Genomic DNA, 20,273 nt, shown 5'->3' on the forward strand with positions numbered 1-20,273 from the left:
AAAGTTTTTTAGATGTTAGTATCAGTATTGTTAGTTTTTTAGGCTATCAATAAGATAGTGTGCACCAAAACAGTTACAAAATTCGCATTTAGAAGATATAAAACTGATACTGGTAAGCAAGAAAAGGAACGGCGTCATACCACCCCCTAGCGTTCATTTTAATGACGAAATTCAACCATACGTTCCTCTGGCTATATAATTTGCGATCTCCAGAAATGTATATACGGCTACATTTTCAGAATGAGCCTATGTTGGATATAATCATGTAAAGCTTGTAGTTTGTCACTTCCGCCTAAATGGATCAACAGTTTTATTCACTTCAGTTTGACCAGTACCTCGCCCTGTACGTTGGCAGACTTGAGACACAGAAAGGAGATGAGCACGATGACAGGGTTTGAGTCCGGTGAAGAACGGTTCCAGAAAGCAGGTAAAAGCCAAAAAAAATCAAATAAACAAGTAAATAAAGGGTGGTAAATTCTGAAAATGCGGTAAAAAAAATCAGGCAAGGGCTTTTCTTTTCCTGGATTGCTTTTAAAAACAGTTGGCTGTGTTTAGGGAAGGGGGTGGGCGGGCCAATCGGTGCTTTTGAAAACCATTGGTTGGGTTAAGGGAAGGAGGTTCAGTCGATTGGTCAGTCAGTCAGTTGACATCAGCCTCTGATGGATTTACACGAGAACAGCAGCGTGAATGGCACTCGCAAGAGAAATTTGAGATCTGAAAAAGCATACACAGTGGCTTCTGGTGGATTTGCAAAAACAAAAACTGCAAAAAACGTAGCTCCTGGGACGTATTTCATGCTCTCCAGAAATGTATATAGGGGTATGTTTTCAGAATGAGCCTGGGTTGCTTAAAAACATGGCTTTTTCAACTTGAACAGTGTTCGCTAATTATTTGTGTCATTTTTTTCAATAAAAATATTATATTTAATGTTCACAGTGTAATTCCATAATTTAAATATCTAATGATTTGATTTGTTTAAAAAAAATTGTAAGCATTTAAGATGGAGAAAGCAGTCACTTGTTTTGAATACACACACATGTTGTTAAGGAACACTTTCACTATACACATCATCAAAGGTCAGCAAGAGAGAGAGAGAGAAAAACAGAAAGTGAGAGTGAATCAGATGAGGACACCGAGAGGGACTCCACCCAGAGGAAGAAAATAAAACAGAGAGAGGGAGGAGGGGGTTATGATGAAGCAGAGAAATGCTGAGATTAGGACTCCAGGAAATCTCTCTCTCTCTCTTTCTCTCTCTCTGTCTGGCTCTGTACCTCCTTCTGAGCCCCTCCTCTCATGTTGACATGGTCTTTGTAAATACAGCACGTTTGCCCCTTGAGCTCTCAGTTGTAGTTGTGATGTGTGAACATGTTCTTCTCACTCTACAGGTGACAGGTGAAGCCGCTACATTCGGGAAACACTGAGAAAAAAAGCTTGAGGATCTTTGACTGAAGCCTTCACAAAGTAATTTGGCTCCAACTCTTTTTGTTAATGATTAGCATTTGAGTAAATAAGAAAAAAAACCTTCTCGGGACATGAAATTTGATCGATTATTTGTCATTTTTTAAGTATTTATTTTACTAATGCTGGATGTTTTATCAAAATTAGACAATGAAGGACAAACTCCATTCTGGACAGTTCAGGAGCTTAAGAATACAGGACATAAAGGCATCTTGACCAGCGGAGAGCTTTGAGTTATCCGAATACCCTTGTGGCGAGTCAGACATTTGTAAGGACATATTTATTGAAGAAACAACAGCTTAATGGAAGGACATCAGGACATGTTGCCATCATCATGGCTACTTACATTTCTGCTGCTGATGCTGATGGCACTTACAGGAAGTGTGACCGTAGTGCCATGGAAACCCTGTACAGGTGAGACAGTACATGCATAAAAATCAATGCTTGCTTGAACTGAAAGGTGCAGTTCCTTTCTGAATCATTTGAGTTTAGCTGATTTTTGTGTTTTTTTAAACTATTAAACTGACTGCGGGGCGACACGGTGGTTAGCACTGTTGCCTCAAAGCAAGAAGGTCGCTGGTTCGAGCCCCGACTGGGTCAGTTGGAGTTTCTGTGTGGAGCTTGCATGTTCTCCCCATGTTGGCGTGGGTTTTTCTTTCCCACAGTCCAAAGACAATGCGCTATAGGTGAATTGAATAAACTAAATTGGCCAAAGTGTAGTATGGATGAGTGTGTATGGATGTTTCCCAGCACTGGGTTGCAGCTGGAAGGGCATTCGCTGTGTAAAACATATGCTGGATAAGTTGGTGGTTCATTCCACTGTGGCGATTCCTGATGAATAAAGGGACTAACCTGAATGAAAATGAATGAACTGACTGTACACTGAAAATGATAACAGTTCATTAAAACAATTTTCCCTCAGACATTATTAGAAAAGTGTTTAAATTATTAGAAAAATGTGTTAATTAACTCATTAAATTAAATTCTAAAATAGATAAAAAAAATTTACATGTTATTTAAATACTAAAAATAGTTTTATTACATTTTTCATTTAAATATTTTACATTTAAAATTGACTTGGTCTTGCTTAGACTAAATTTAAAGGTTATTTTTATATTTGTTTATACTAATTACACCCATTTCTATCATATATTTTCAAGTTTCAAATTGTAGCTCCACTGTTAATGATATGCAAAAAATAGAAGATTTTTCTCACACATCATATGTCTCATATTTCATAAGCAATAACGATAAAGGTAACTTTAACAATTAACTATATTAGTGGTCCACATGATAACATTCTGTATATTATAAGCGCATTTACGGTCATATCTTTAATCTTTTTGTCTTTTTGTCGTTTTGTCTGATCATAGATAATAAAGATGTATTAATTTGGGAGATTTTAACATTTTCAGTTTCATTGTGTATACATATTGCCACTGTTGAATTTTTTTTTTATATGTGAACAATAAGGTAAAACCATTAGACATTTTGATTGGTCAATTGGCTTGCTTGCTTAGAGGCAGAACACAAGAAAAAGGTGAAAATAAACCATAAAAACAAGTGTTTGCTTATTATGCCAAGCCTGAAATGAATTAACTAGTGTAAAATCAATTTATTAAAGCAGATGAGGGATAAAAATACACATTATTATATATATAAACATACACACAGTTGAAGTCAGTTATTAACCCCCCTGAATTATTAGCCCCCGTTTATTTCCCCCCCAATTTCTGTTTAACGGAGAGATTTTCTCAACACATTTCTAAACATAATAGTTTTAATAACTCATTTCTAATCACTGATTTATTTTATCTTTGCAATGATGACAGTAAATAATATTTGACTAGATATTTTTCAAGACACTTCTATACAACTTAAAGTGACATTTAAAGGCTTAACTAAGTTAATTTGGCTGTTAACTAGGCTGGTTAGGGTAAATAGGCAAGTTATTGCATAATGATGGTTTGTTCTGTAGACCATCAAAAATAAAAACTTAAAGGGGCTAATAATTTTGACCTTAAAATGGCTTTTAAAAAATTAAAAACTGCTTTTATTCTAGCCGAAATAAAACAAATAAGACTTTCTCAAGAAGAAAAAACATTATCAGACATACTGTAAAAATTTCCTTGCTCTGTTAAACATCTTTTGTGAAATTTAAAAAAAAGAAAAAAAAATTCAAAGGGGGGCTAATAATTCTGACTTCAACTGTATATAAGGATTTTCCCAGTACTGGGATGCAGCTGGAAGGGCATCTGCTGTGTAAAACATATGCTGGATAAGTTGGTAGTTCATTCCCCTGTTGTGACCCCTGATTAATAAAATGACTCATATTTGTACATTTTTCTCATATTTTTTTTAATTCATGAGGATGCACAATGGTTAAAGCTGGATGTATTCTGTCAACATTTTTATTATTCATCAGCTGATATAAGTTCTGAACGTGAATGCAGAGTCATATTTGTGAAACGTTGTACAAAAAAGCTCATATTCTAATTGAAAAACATGTTTTGCGTGTATCATGTGGACCCCCACAATGTCACTAAACAGAAGAAATAACTAAACAGAAGAAATGAACAGAAGAATGCTTACTACATGTGATTGTAAGACGAGCTGAGAGATATACTCATAATTTACAGTTGGTCTATTCCCAAACCCGATGACATCCCTCAGGCAAAAAATACCCCCATTTTCATACCGCAAAGGCAATTACATTAGATACCAATGTGAAAGAAACGAGAAAATGCTAAGATGAAAAAGAGTTAACCAAGATATTTAAAAATATTGCTTTTGTATGTCAAGAACAAACCATCTAATTCCACAATTAAGACAATGAGTTCAGCTGAAGGACTGTTATTACAATAGAAGCTGTAAGTACCACAATAATGTGGATAAACCAAAGAATGCTGGGAATGTTTAGGGAATTGCAGCCCTGTCACTGAACATCTATAGATGACATCTCTTTGTCATCAGTGTGTTCTCATTTGAGGAATCCTATTTAAACTGAGCTGAAGAAGCATAAAGAGTATCAGTTGCATCTTCATTTTTGCTGTTGTTAATTGAATACTAATGTAAATTTAAAGGGACAGTTGACTGAAAATGTAAATGTGTTCACCATTTACTCTCCCTCATGTGGTTATAGCCCTTTATGAGTTAATTTTTTTTCACAAATTAAGATATTTAAAAAAATGTGCTGGATACTGGTAGCCATTGTCATCCATTGAACAAAATTCAATGGCCAGATTTCAGCTTTTTTCCCCCAATATATATATATATATATATATATATATATATATATATATATATATATATATATATATATATATATATATATATATATATATTCATTAGATGAAATAAGCTCAAATATGTTTAGAACAAGTGGAGGTCAGTAGGTGATGATGACTGAATATAAAAAATCTGGTGCCACTTTATATGAAGTGGCCTAATATGTACTTACAATGAAAATAATGATGTGTTTAAATGTGCTTATTGTGAAAATATATGTTTTTACATTGTACTATGACATGGTGGCTCAGTGGTTAGCACTGTCACCTCACAGCAAGACGGTCGCTGGTTCGAGCCCCGACTGGGTAAGTTGGCGTTTCTGTGTAGAGTTTGCATGTCCTCCCTGTGTTTGTGTGGGTTTCCTCTGCGTGCTCCGGTTTCCCCCACAGTCCAAAGACATGGGCTACAGGTGAATTGAATAAACTAAATTAAACTAACATATGCTGGATAAGTTGGCGGTTCATTCCACTGTGGCGACCCCTGATGAGTAAAGGGATTAAGCTGAGGGAAATAGAATGAATGAATTGTACTTGCATGTAATTACATATTTAATTACACTTTTGACCATCCCTTACAACTTAACCCACCCTTAAACCTTCCCATACCACCAAAGCGGTTCCTAACCCTACCCTCAATGCATTAGGAACACAGTAAGTATTGTATTTATTTATTAAGTGTTGTATTTATTTTTTGATGCAAATACATAGTAGTTAAGGCCACTTAATATAAAGTGGCACGAACAATCTATATATTTTAGATTAGGTCTATGTATACTTTTAAAGAATATTAGAAGTCATGAAAATATTACTTAAATCATCATTGAAGTGCAGCTAACACACTGATTTTGTAAAGTTTATGAGTATGAGAGAGCTGATAAAGAGAGGGAGAGTCTCTCCATCTTCCTCTGTATATTTTGCATGGAAGGCAATTTGCATACTTTGGAAGATAAACTCTATTAAAAGCCATTCGCATCCGCAGAGGTAAAAATACATTTGCCCCCAAAGTCTGTTCAGCCACATGTATGGATTTCACAAAAATACAATACAATACAATACAATAGTGCATGTAAATCTGGAGGTTTTGTGCAAAAACTAAGACTGCAATAAATAACTATCAAAAATAAGTTGTTTATATACAGTTTTTCCCCAATTTCTTTTCAGAATATTTTTTCAACCCATTTTTAAACATAATAGTTTTAATAACTGATTTTTTTAAATCTTTGCCATGATGACAGCGCATAAAATTTTACTCTATATTTTTCAAGATACTAGTATTCAGCTTAAAGTGCCATTTAAAGGGTTAACTAAAGTAATTAGGCAAGTCACTGTAAAATGGTGGTTTGTTCTGTAGACAATCGAAAGAAATATAGCTTAAAGGGGCTAATAACTTTGACCTTAAATTGTTAAAAACTGCCTTTATTCTTGCCAAAATAAAACAAATAAGACTTTCTCCAGAAGAAAAAATCTTATAGGGAATACTGTGAAAAATTCCTTGCTCTGTTAAACATCATATAGGTAACATTTTAAAAAGAAAGATTCACAGGAGGGCTAATCATTTTGACTTCAACAGTATATAATATATTATTAATCATTAATTTTCCTTCGGCTTAGTCCCTTTATTCATCAGGGGTCGTCACAGCGAAATGAACCACCAACTTATCCAGAAAATGTTTCATACAGCTTATGCCTTTCCAGCTGCAACTCAGTACAGGGAAACACCCACACTCTCAAATCCACACACATACACTACGGCCAATTTAGTTTACCTAATTCACCTATAGTGCATGTCTTTGGACTGTAGGGAAAACCAGAGCACCCGGAGGAAACCCACACCAACACGGGGAGAACATACAAACTCCAGACATAAATACCAACTGGCACAGCCGGGACTCGAACCAGTGACCTTCATGCTGTGAGGCCACTGTGCTGCCCGATATATTTTTTTGCCAGTTATCCTGCACAAGCTTTCAGAGTTTCTCAGTAGAGTCAAAAAGTCTAACAAATCCAACCAGCTATAGCTCTTCTCTGTCAATAAGGGTTTGATCTAGAGTTTGTTTAACTCCAGAGCAGATGTACCTGAAAGCGTGATACATGCAGCAAACAGCCTCAAGGCGGATGACTGCTTCTCACTTAGGGCTGTCTGTGATAATGAGGGAAAGACTGTCTAATGAGTGGGACTTTCCCCTCTGATGACATGTACAAAGGAAGAACCCCCATTTCATGTGATTGGCTGTTTGCTGCATGTGTCACACTTTCAGGTACATTTGCTCTGAATCTGTCAATATGCTGGAACAGGCATTTGAAGCTCCACCCACTTTTGAAAAGAGGGCTGGGAGCACAATCTGATTTGAATTTAAAGCAACAGTCATCAAAACAGCACAATTTGGATCAAAGCCTAAAAGGGGCAGTTTCAAAGAGTTATAAAAAAGTATTTGTGTGGTATATTGAGCTGAAACTTCACATACACACTCTCTGTACATCAAAGACTTATTTTACATCTTGTATAAAGGAGCATAATAGGACCCCTTTAAATCTTTTTCTTGTCCCTCTACAGATCTCCATCCAGTGGACTTGCTGTCTCGAGTGCTGCCCCGTAACGGAGAGGCTCTGTCTGGGGTGCGAATGGTGCAGGAGGGAGGTGCTCGTGGAATCCAGTTCTTCCGTCCCACACAGACACTAACCTTTCCATCGTCTCAGCTCTTTGTTAACTGCCCTCACTTCCCTGCAGAGTTCTCCATTGTGGCCACTGTAAAAATGCCCCACACCAGAGTAAAGGTAAGCTTATATTAATAAATGTTTTTATTGACGTAGACATTGAAAGCCAGAATCCGTTTCAAGGTCAGCTTAATTACTATATTAGGTCGCGCTCTCTTAGATCAGTAGATCAGCTGCATCTTAGAGTCCCAAAAACCAGATGTAAGCTTAGAGGTGACCGTGCATTTGCGGTGGCTGCCCCCAAGTTATGGAATCCCCTACCTCCTTACATCAGGCAGACCCCCTCGCTGTCTCTGTTCAAAACACACCTCAAAACCTACCTTTTCTCCTTGGCCTTTGACACTTGCTACCTTACGCATGCAGTTGTTTCACTAATTGACCTGTAGTGTTGTGTGTGGTTAGTATTTTAATTTTTATTTTGCTGTTCAGCACTTTGGTCTGCTTTTTAGTGTTTGTAAAGTGATTTATAAATAAAATTGAATGAATGAATCTTTGCTGTCATTCAGAGGAATGAGTACCTGCTTGCTGTGGTGAAGGAGGATGTCAATCAGCTGCTACTTGGCCTGCGTTTCTCTAAAGAGAAGGTCCATCTCATCTATCAGGGCTCAACGGGGAAAGAGCGTCTCAGCTTTAAAAGAGTCCGTCTGGCAGATAACCACTGGCACAGCATAGTGTTAGCCGTCAGCGGTCACCATGCCACCCTCACCCTTGACTGCGGCATCCCACTGGAACTGTGAGTCTGTGACAACACTAGAAAGACTTTTATTTTTATTTTTTTTATCAGATCTACATGCTTGCAATATTAGACCTGGATTCTTTATCAGTTACCATCAAAAGACAGAGTATGCAAAACTGTCAGTGCATTTTTATTTGATAAGCAAAACCAATTAACGAAACTAAACTGCATTTTGTCTGGTCTTTTTTCAGTCAAACGACAGTTAGTATGGAGCTTAAAATATGCCAAAACAATCTGAATTTGAATTGTGTTCATTTCAATTATTAACAATTGTGATTTAAATAAGACGAATATTATATGCCATTAAAAATGCTTTAAATTAGAATTTCTTAATTTGAATTTGAATTACTTAACCTGAATATTGAACATCTGAAATTTAAGACTAAGTGGATAAAATAAGTGGATTCAATATGTAAGGAGGAAACCAACGCAAACTCGGGGTGACAATGCAAACTCCACACAAAATGCCAACTGTTACAGCCAGGACTCGAACCAGCAACTTTTTTGCTGTGAGGCGACAGTGCTAACCACTGAGCCACCATGCAAAAAACAATCATATACACAGGGATGGGCAGTATTTATGAAACAAGTATTTCAAATATGTATTTCTAATGCAAAATAATATTTTGTTATTTGTATTTGATAGGGTTCATGAAAATGTGTGAAGTGTAGTGAACAATGCATTAGCATTTTCGCTTAAGAAATGAGATGGAGTAAAATACCAGTCCAAAAACCGGAATGTGGAGCCTACAGCGCATAATCATTCTCAGTCTCAGTGCTGCAGGTGAAATGCAGAGAAAGTTTAGAAATAATTAAAAAAAAAAACTGCATACTTCACTAATGATAGTAGTTTTAGATGGATTGCTGATGTAGACGCCAAGAAAATAAGACAAATAACATAAAAATGAGTCCTACAGTGGTGAAAACTACAATACTTCATAGGCAGGTGCACTGTAGAGTTAATGAAGAGGAAAGATGTCTGTATTTTGCAGTTTATTTTGATACATCTAAAATTCAGGCATTTTGTATTTTATTTTAAAATATATTTCAATGTATTTTTACCCATCCCTGCATATACATTTATATGAATATCTTCAATAATGGTAAAGATGATTTAGTTTAACGGTTGTTATCTGGAAATAACATGCCTTGGGATATCGTATCCGACTAATCATAATCAAGTATTTCAGAGAGCTATGTAATAAAATGGAGAGAACAAGTATCATAATGCTACAATTTTTAAAAACCTGCTATTTTCAAATATCCAAAAACATTGTTGTCGCCAAAATGAACAGCTAAAACCTCACAAAAAACGTTACATTTTGATTTAAAATAATGTCATGTAAACACCTTGAGTAAATTCAATGTAGATTAATGTTCTCGCTCATTTACAACAACACACACAAACACCGGTTGCTATCGAGAGCTCTTAGTTACTTCATCATTTAGATATTCACAAATCAAATGACCTCAAAGCTATGTTTTGTTTACTTTTAAGATGAAAAAATATATATATTTGTTGGCCAAAATGGGCATATATTCTTTAATGAATTAGCTGCAATGTATAAGAGCAAATTTAGTAACTGGGTGGTGTTTAAAATTGTGCCTGAGATTTGCTATTTCTAATTGAAAAATATGAGATTTGAATACAGAATCGAATACATTCTGTGTGTAATGTACTTCCACTGATGCCTTCCAGGATCCATAAACAGCCGTTTCCCTCTGATCTCAGCACTGGAGGCTCCAGGTTTCACATTGGAAGTCGGAGGAAGTGGAAAGGCCTGTTTTCTGTGAGCTCTCTATTCTCATTTTCATAATTATTTGCTTTATATAACCCTCTAGCACAGGTGTCAAAGTCAGTTCCTGAAGGGCCTCTGAGCTCTGCAGAGTTTAGCTTTATCTTTAATTTAACACACCTGATTAAATTAATTAGGTCCTACAGGCTTGTTTGAAACCTGGATGTTAAACCAGGTCAATGTGTTGGAGCAGGGTTGGAACTAAATTTTGCAGAGTTTGATACCCCTGCTCAATAAGGAACTTTTTGGAAAAAAGATGGATGGATGGATGGATGGATGGATGGATGGATGGATGGATGGATGGATGGATGGATGGATGGATGGATGGATGGATAGATAGATAGATAGATAGATAGATAGATAGATAGATAGATAGATAGATAGATAGATAGATAGATAGATAGATAGATAGATAGATAGATAGATAGATAGATAGATAGATAGATAGATAGATAGATAGATAGATTAAAACAGTTGAAAGATAGATAGACTGACAGACAGACAGACAGACAAATAGACAGACAGACAGACAGACAGACAGACAGACAGACAGATAGACAGATAGATAGATAGATAGATAGATAGATAGATAGATAGATAGATAGATAGATATAGAGATAGATAGATAGATAGATAGATAGATAGATAGATAGATAGATAGATAGATAGATAGATAGATAGATAGATAGATAGATAGATAGATAGATAGATAGATAGATAGATAGATAGATAGATAGATTAAAACAGTTGAAAGATAGATAGACTGACAGACAGACAGACAGACAGACAGACAGACAGACAGACAAATAGACAGACAGACAGACAGACAGACAGACAGACAGACAGACAGACAGACAGACAGACAGACAGACAGACAGACAGACAGACAGACAGATAGATAGATAGATAGATAGATAGATAGATAGATAGATAGATAGATAGATAGATAGATAGATAGATAGATAGATAGATAGATAGATAGATAGATAGATAGATATTTTCATCAGTGTACACCTGATGGTCTGTATTGTTTCTTAAGGGTTTGCTGCGCCAGCTCGTCTTGCTGCCTGGATCCGATGCGACGTCACGTGTTTGCCCTTCGTCCACACCATCACTTGTTGAGCTTTCAGTTCCTACATTTCTGTCAAACTTGCCAGTGATATCCCACATGAATGACGTCCTGGTTCCTCCATATGGTAAAACTAAACGTTTCATTCAAATAATGATAAATGGCCAGTTCATCCACACTGTAAAAAAAGTTGACTCAACTTAAAATTTTAAGGCAACAAACTTCAGGACATTTTTGAGTTGACTCAACTTGCAACCCAATTACTGACCTTGACTCAATTTTAGTTGAGTAAACTCAAAAATGTCCTGAAGTTTGTTGCCTTAAAATTGTAAGTTGTTTTTTTACATTGCATAAATAAAAATGATCTGGTAATTTACTCATCCTCAGGCCAATCAATATGTAAGTGACTTTCAGAATAGAATATTAAATATGACTATTGCTTTAAAGCTAGGATAAAGGATTAATTCACCTAAATATAAAAATCCTGTGATTAATTAATACACATGTTATTAATCCATTAATAATAACATGTAATAGTTCTGCTATTAATTAATTAATACACATGTTGTTTCTGTCCCCTGAGACCATCCTTCATCTTTGAATTACATCTTTGGAGTACTTTATTTAAATGATCACTTCACTTTTTTCCCATATCACAACTCCACTAGAGCTAAAGAGTTGAGCTTTATAATTTTTTAATCCATTCAGTCAGTCTCAGAGTCTGCCAAGAGCACTTTTAGCTTAGCTTAGCAAAGATCATTAAATGACTAGAATCAGACTCGGTTTTATTGCCAAGTGTGCTTTACACACACAAGGAATTTGTTTCGGCTACAGAAGCTTCCACTGTACATAAAGTGACAAGTGACAACACGAAATAAATATGAGAAAAGACAACAAACATTAGACAGAGATACAGTTAGACAAAGACAGAGATGCAATTGATAAATTGTATGTACAGATTTGTTATAAATATTCAAGTTATAAGGTGCTGTGTACAAATCCGTATGAGAAAGTATTGCACTTGTTTATTGCACAGTAGGGAAATATTTAACTGTTCATGAGGTAAGGCCTGAGGAAAGAAACTTTTCCCTTGTCTGGAAGAGTTTTGATAATTTTCCTCTTTAAAGTTTGACACTTGTGTAGTTACATCATGTACTAAAGTGGCTATTTTCTAGGCTGATATGGCTTGGAACTATAGTCTCATTCCAGCGTATTACCCAGCGTTGTTAGTTGTTACTATCCAGCACCTGAAAATAGTCCCCAGTCAGAAGCCCTACCCTTGCACCAATAGTTAGAATCTGCATAGTATCATTGCGTAATATCTTTTTAAAAATCTTTGAGCAAGATCTTAATGGTCTAATCCATAGGTCTCAAACTGGATTCCTGGAGGGCCGCAGCTATGCACAGTTTTGCTCCAACCCCAATCAAACACAGCTGATCCAACCAATCAAGCTGTTCAAGACTACTAGAGACTATTAAGCAGGTGTGAGTTGGAGGTGGTTGGAGCAAAACTATGCAGAGCTGCGGTCCTCCAGGAATTGAGTTGGAGACCACTGGAATCTGATTAAATGATCTATGCTAAGCTAAGCTAAAAGTAATTTCACCTGACCCAGAGATCGGCGGAATGGATTTAAAAATGGTAAAACTTAACTGTTCATTTCTGGGGGACATCTCATTTGCTTTAGTAACTTTGCAATTACATGTCAATCAGTAGTCATTAATACATTGTCTGCTTAACATCTCCCAATAATAAAGTACAGTAGGTAACACTTTATTTTGATGGTCCATTTGAGTATTAGTAGACTACATTACAACTCAACAGACTCAACATTACAATTCAACAGACATTACAACTGACTATAAGAAACTTTGCAAGTACATGTCAACTTACACTAAACCTTACCTAACAGTTAACCTATAATCTAATAAGAATTAGTTGACATGTAGATCCAATATAACTTAAATTCAACAAACGGACCATCAAAATAAAGTGACCATAAAGGATTTCCTTAAGGTTGAAAAAAGGCCAATGTGACATGATTAAGATCATGATAAGTCTTAAAGGGACAGTTCACCCGAAAATGAAAATTCAGTCTTTAAAACCTCTTGTCCCAAACATGTTTGGTTAATCAAACACAAGACAAAGAAAGAAGATATACTGAAGAATGTTGGAAAAAAACAGCCATTGACTTCCATAGTATTTTTTTTGTTCCTACTATTGACGTGTACTATTGACTGTTTTTTTCCCTCAACATTCTTCAGAATATCTTGTTTTGCATTCAACACAAGAAAGAAATTCATAAAAGTTTACAACCAGTGGAAATGTTCATTTTTTGAGTGAACAATCCCTTTAAAACTGACATATCTAAAGCAAAATAGGCTAGTTAAACTTGTAAACACAGCCAATGCTAACACAGAGTTACAATGAACCATCACAAAACAAGTAAATTATCGTGATTGGAGCCATGGACAACATTTAAAAGAAAAGAACAGATCTGTGGTGTGAAAGACCACACTGATGACATACCGGCATGGTCAGATTGAGTTATCATCCCAAACTAAACAGCTGACACTTGTTGAGCTCTGAAAAGGAAAACAGCGGTTGTAGCATTAGCAGTGAGAGCTGTCAGGCATCCAGTGGGTGAGGGTGGAGAGGGGTTTACGCTGGCACACGTCGGGCATGACAAAAAACATTGTGTTTAGATTGACAATTTAAATGAGCTCATGGCAACTTTGATCTAGATTACATGCCTTGGTTAATATTTTAACACAGTCTGAGGACAACAGACGTGCTGTTTCGGATTGCAAGTCTGACAAAATTAGCATTAGCATTTTTCTCTCCAAATATGATTTCATTATAGCAGCGTGTTTGGGATCATTATCATGCTGAAAAATAATACTATTACAAATTAGGTGCTTTCTAGTTGGAATTACATGACAAATGAAAACCTGTCTGTACCTTTCAGCATTCACAATCGCATCAATTCAGGCAATGTTGACAACAGCATTGGGAGAAATGCAGATCAAACCAAGATAGAAACTTCAGTATTTTTCATTCATTCTTCCGTCTTTCTCTAACTCTTTTTTTTTTTTTTTACATGTCTTAAACTACAAGACCCCAAACATTTTTAACACAGTCTGAGGACAACAGATGTGTTGTTTTGGATTGCAAGCCTGACAAAATTAGCATTAGCTTAGCATTTGTGTTGTTTTGAAGATTTAGATCCATTACAAGTTATTTAATGCCTTTCAAATATCAGTTACAAACACAGATGTCCTCAAATAAGACATGTTTTAATGTAATTCTGATGTTGATGTTCAGAGACGGAGGTTCGGGTGACTCTGGGATCTAAACCAGCATGCACTGCGGCGGAGCAGGGACAGCTCTGGTTTGACACTCTCAAAAGAGGGCTCTTCCTGTGTGACGGTGCATACTGGCACTCAATGTTGCAAGGTAAGAGGATTTTAGACCATTTTGATTAAAACTTTATGTTTTAAAAATTAAATATGGGGAGAAGTTAGAGTTTTTTTTTTTTTTGGTTTAAAGGGATAGTTCGCCCAAAATTGAAAGTTACTCTAAAAGTTATCATTTACTCACACTCTACTTGTTTAAAAACTTTTCTCTTGAACACATAATAAGATATGTTTTCAAAAAGCATTACAGAAAATCATGTTTTTAATATTAATAATGTGTTAACATCTTCACATTTAGCAGATTAAATGACAATGTAGTTTGCATTTTGTGATCATACAATGAATCAAGTAGTTTATAAAGTGGCCAGGAAAGTTCAAATGTGCAGCAAATAAAAAAAGCGATAACAAAGTGAGAAACAGTTTGACAATGTCACAATCACCAGCGATCTAGCCCATGCCGATCGCTGGAGAACTACAAATCTCAGCCCAGGCTCATTCTGAAAACGTACCTCTATATATATTTCTGGAGAGTGCCAAATACATCCCAGGAATTACGTTTTTTGCATTTTTTGTCTTTTGTCATCCATTTGTCTTTTGTCAGGCCGCTCTGTACACTTTTTGAGATCTCAAATTTCTCTCGCGAGTGCCATTCACGCCTGCTGTTCTCACGTAAATCCACCAGAGGCCGCTGACTGTTTTTTCTGACTGACTGACTGACTGACTGATCGACTGACCCACCCTCCTCCTTCCCTAAATCCAACCAATAGTGTTTTCAAAAGCAGCGATTGACCCACCCACCCACTTACCTAAACCCGACTGACAAATTTAAAAAGCAATCCAGAAAAAGAAAAGCCCTCGCCTGATTTTAACCTCATTTTACCACATTTCACCCTGTTATTTACTCATTTATTATATTTTTTGGATTCTGTTTTGGTTTTATCTACTTTCTGGAACTGTTCTTCACCAAACTCGAATCCCATTGTTGTGGTCAACTCCTCTCTGCGTCTCAAGCTAACTGGACAAACTGGTAACAGCGTGAAAGCTGTCCATACGGAGGTAAGCGGTCAGCTGCTAAGCGTGAAATGGAAGGGCATCATACCACCCTGTAGAGTTCGTTTTAAAGCCAAAATGCAGCCATGCGTACTTCTGGCTACATAATTCGCAATCTCCAGAAATGTATATAGGGCTATGTTTTCAGCCTATGTTGACAAATCTGCCATGAAATGAACTACAAATCCCATCATACCTGTACACTCACACCTGTTCCGGTTCACCTTTGATTGCAAACACACACAGCTGAAGCTGTTCAGGACTAATCCAAATGAGCTAAAAACATCACACACATTGTGGCTATGTCTTGTTATACAAACTCAACTGCTTCGAATTTCGAGTCAGTAGTGTTATTGAACATCTGAGTTTTTTTTTTTTTTCGTTTATATGTGTTTAATTTTCTATGTGTGTGTGTTTTGTCAAACTGATGAGTCTGTTTTCTCAGTTTGTTAGTGTTTTTCTGTTTGCATGTATTTTCTTGTTTTGCAATGTATTTGAGCTTCGGTATGGATTACTATTTACAGAAACAAAAAAAAAGTATGAAGTATATTTTAGGAATTAGTTCATGTCATATTTAAAATTAACATGCACTATTTATCTATTGTGTAATCCTTTAGCTAACAAACCTGCCTCACAATAAGCATAATTAATTATGTACTAAGAATATAGTATGTCAGGAAGGTAATACCAGTACTTATTATCATCACCAAAACCATCATAAGTTTATTATCTATTAGTTTCTCAGTATTTTCTCCACTGCTGAATCTCCAGACAAAGACCGACTGGACTATGTGGATGATCACCAGGACCTGTATACCAGCTCCGAAACGCTGGATATTGAGCTCTTCCAGATCCCCTCTGTGGGCCTGTTTGCTGCTATGGCTCATCGGGCCACCAAACCAGGCTCTGGCATTTACCGCTGGAGCCACGGACACTTCCAGCTCTACCAGAACATCAGCACTTTCAAGGCCCAGGCCTGGAAACAGTTCACTATAGGAAGGAAGGTGAGAAATGATGATAATGCTGAGTCTGAAACTTTCAAGTGACTGTCAAGAAAACACTATATTTTTCTACATGCTATTAAAATTTTCATATTCATAACTGATCAAACAAATTATTTAAAATGTGCCAAAACAACACAATTCTTGAATTTTATCTGACAATTTAATTATTTTATGTTCAATCAACTTACAACTCAATCAAAGTTGTGAAAAATTATTATGTTAACTTTATCGATTTTTCGTTGGGATGACATGAAGGGACTGTGTGGAACCCTGTGTTTTTTACAGTGGAGTTTATAGAGTTTAAGTCATTTTAAGCTGGTCAGATGTTTTTAACCTTTAAAAAATAAAGTTTAACTGTAAGAAAAGTCTGTACACTGGAAAAAAGCTTTCATTCATCAAATTAAAAAAGTTTAAGCTAATGGTTCACATCTAAATTTTATCTCTTGACCCAATGAAAAATAAATAGTTTGCCTTGAACTATCTTTTCTATCTCCATGAGAACAATTTTATATAACCTGGAACAAACTGTATTTCTCTTGCTGAAGAAAGTAAATTAATTGAAATTCTTATTTTGTACAAACAAGAAGATATAGCTTTAATCAAAACAACAATTTCCATAAAATATTCGTTCATACTATTAAAAAAAATAGGTTAATGGTTTCACATCTAAATTTGATCACTTGAGCCAATAAAAATCAAATAATTTACCTTAGACAATATATTTTTAAGGTGTCACGGTGGCGCAGTGGGTAGCATGATCGCCTCACAGCAAGAAGGTCGCTGGTTCGAGCTTCGGCTGGGTCAGTTGGCATTTTTGTGTAGAGTTTGCATGTTCTCCCCGTGTTCGCGTGGGTTTCCTCTGGGTGCTCCGGTTTCCCCCACAAGTCCAAAGACATGAGGTATAGGTGAATTGGCTAAGCTAAATTGTCCGTAGTGTATGTGTGTGAATGAGTGTGTATGGATGTTTCCCAGTGATGGGTTGCAGCTGGAAGGGCATCCTCTGTGTAAAACATATGCTGGATAAGTTGGTGGTTCATTCCGCTGTGGTGACCCCAGATTAATAAAGGGACTAAGCTGAAAAGAAAATGAATAAATGAATGAATGAAACAAAATCATTTATACTTAACTATGTTTTGAACTTAAAATATATTACTTGAAAAATAAAACAAATAATATCAAACTGAAATGAAAGATCTATTTTTAATTGGATGAAGTACTGCTTGAATATTTTTCAGTGTATAAAATAACCTCATCATACTGATTTTGATTTGAAAAGGTTTTGAAAAAGCATTTTAATTAGTTCTTCATTACAATCTTTAGATAGTAACACTACCTAGTTGTTTTTGTTTTAACAGGAATTTAACTAATCATTTTAAACCATAAAAAACATGTATTTAAGTCACTGTTATTATGGATTGTTTATTTTCTTTATTGTACAAGACAAATGTAAATATAGTAATTAGCATTCTTTTATACGATTCTATTCCCTGTCTTTATGCATTATTTAAAATTAAAACATTGCCTGCATTTTCAAAATAATTGTGTGCTTAATGTATAGCTCAGAGTTAGGAATAATGAAAAAAAGAAATCACAAAAATGTCAACATAAATTTTAACTAAGTGCCTAATAATAAACAAAATCATTATAAAGTTGTGTTTGTGAACTGCATTTACAGCGAGGAAAATAATTATTGAACACGTCACCATTTTTCTCAGAAAACATATTTCTAAATGTGCTGTTAACTTAACTAAGAAATCCATATATGCAAAAAAACAAAACAAATCAACTTAGTTTACAAATGAAGTTATGTGTAATAAAATCAAATGACGCAGTGAAAAAGTATTGAACACATGAAGAAAGGGAGGTTTAGAAACCAGTGAAAGCCCAGACAGCAGCTGAAATCTCTCAATAGTTCTTCAGCAACCCTCTGCCCTTCATCAGTGTAAATTAATATTTGCTGCTTCAGTCCTATATCTACATTATTAGGATTATTAAGATGAAACCAGGGTGGAAATTTCAGCAAGAGAGTGATCCAAAACACAGCCAAGGAAACTCTCAAATGCTTTCAGAGAAAGAAAATCAAGCTGTAGAATGGCCCAGCCAATCACCTGACTTAAATCCAATAGAAAATACAAATCAAAGATAAGATTTGAAAGACGAGATTCACAGAACCATCAAGATTTTGAGACCCTGTTGAAGTCTGTGAAAAAACTCACACTTGAGCACTTCATGTGACTTCGTTCTCCATATGAGAGGCGTCTTTAAGCTGCCATCACCAAAAAATCCTTTATGAAGTATTAAATGCAGTAGTTCACTAATTTCTCCTCGTGTCATTTCATTGTTATTACACACTACACATTTTTCAGATTTTAATTGCTTTGTTTTATTTTTATGTTTGGATTGTTTGGGTTTTTATCAAAATTCCATGTCAACTGCTCCTTTAGAAATATTATTCCCAGGAAAAAAACATGACGTGTTCAATACTTATTTTCCCTGCTGTAATTGTGGTTTACAAAAATAATTGCATTTTATTAGTAAAAATGACAAAAGCATTCAATTTAATATTATCTAAAAATCTAAAACTGAAATGTTTACATTTTGAAAAGTTTTATGATTAAAAATGTAAGCAAATCTATTACAGTTTTTCTCAGTCGGTTTGGTACATTTCTCAGATAAGAATTGAAATTTTGCAAAACAGTAAGTACATTTCTCAAAACAACGCGCACAAATAGCAAAACACCATGGATTACCTGCAAAAGCCAATCTCTTGCACAAAATGTGTCAGTGCCATCAGAATTAAAAGTCCTTGTGTCACTGTGTACAGATAAGACAGTCAAATTACTTAGTCATGTTGTCAATATAACAGTGTACTCTAGAGGGGTGTTCTGATATAAAATATGTTTTTATTTGCTCATTGTACTGTAATTTATTGGCAGATCATGTCATTGTGAGAAAGAAAGGACAACACTGCATAGCACACACACACACACACAAACAAATGTAGAAATGTGAACATTGGAATCCCCTTTGAGATCCACCTTCATTAGAAAAGTCGAGGTTCACCTGGGAGAAATTTCCCAATTGTATAATGATTTAGAAAAAAAAGTCTAATGGAAATGTATAGAAAAATGCATCATGACAAATTATTATGACAACTTGCTCAGCCATTTTACATGTTAAGACTTATGCCATGAACAAACGATTAAATGTTGTGGGGGGTGAGACTACTCAGACAAAGACCAAAACAATACATTTTGATCAACATGACATAAGCAATTGATAATGTAGGTAAGAGCATAGAATTGCACATAATCATTTGCATGGATGTACACAAGCATTTGCAACCTGTTCAAATGAATGAGAAACTGCTTTTTTGATGTGCACAACTGACACAATGATCTGAAGATTGAACAGTTTTGAGAACTTCTGATCTGCGAAATGTACCAAAATGACTGAGAAAAACTGTAAATAGAGTGATTTCAAGTATTATAATTGCATTTAAAAATGTAGAACAAATAAATAAAACAATATCAAGTAATAATATATTACATCTTCAGACAGAAGTGATTGACACTTCATTAGGGGGTAAAAACTGACGGCAGAAAAGCGGCCTGAGGTGAAATGTTAAGGAAGGCTTTGCAGTCAGGATTGAGAGATGAGGCAGATCTAGAAATCCAGTAGATGTGGTTCGGCGTTTTCCACACGTTTTCCACACATCTGGAGAGCGATTTTAGTTTTGATGTG

General features: G+C 35.5%; 1 protein-coding gene across 1 annotated transcript in view; it reads left to right on the plus strand.

The window, feature by feature from the left end:
• The first annotated feature begins 1,363 nt into the window (after window positions 1-1,363).
• Window positions 1,364-20,273, plus strand: part of tspeara (thrombospondin-type laminin G domain and EAR repeats a) — a 31,738-nt gene continuing 12,828 nt past the window's right edge. Inside the window, exons 1-8 of the mRNA XM_056458963.1 lie at window positions 1,364-1,461; window positions 1,606-1,872; window positions 7,300-7,520; window positions 7,967-8,193; window positions 9,896-9,986; window positions 11,032-11,188; window positions 14,384-14,515; window positions 16,297-16,529. Coding sequence (XP_056314938.1) covers window positions 1,761-1,872; window positions 7,300-7,520; window positions 7,967-8,193; window positions 9,896-9,986; window positions 11,032-11,188; window positions 14,384-14,515; window positions 16,297-16,529 — 1,173 coding nt within the window. The 5' untranslated portion in view covers window positions 1,364-1,461; window positions 1,606-1,760. The remainder of the gene's footprint in view (window positions 1,462-1,605; window positions 1,873-7,299; window positions 7,521-7,966; window positions 8,194-9,895; window positions 9,987-11,031; window positions 11,189-14,383; window positions 14,516-16,296; window positions 16,530-20,273) is intronic.

The sequence above is a fragment of the Danio aesculapii genome, chromosome 6 (genome assembly GCF_903798145.1).
Source record: "Danio aesculapii chromosome 6, fDanAes4.1, whole genome shotgun sequence".
NCBI classification, from domain to species: domain Eukaryota; kingdom Metazoa; phylum Chordata; class Actinopteri; order Cypriniformes; family Danionidae; genus Danio; species Danio aesculapii.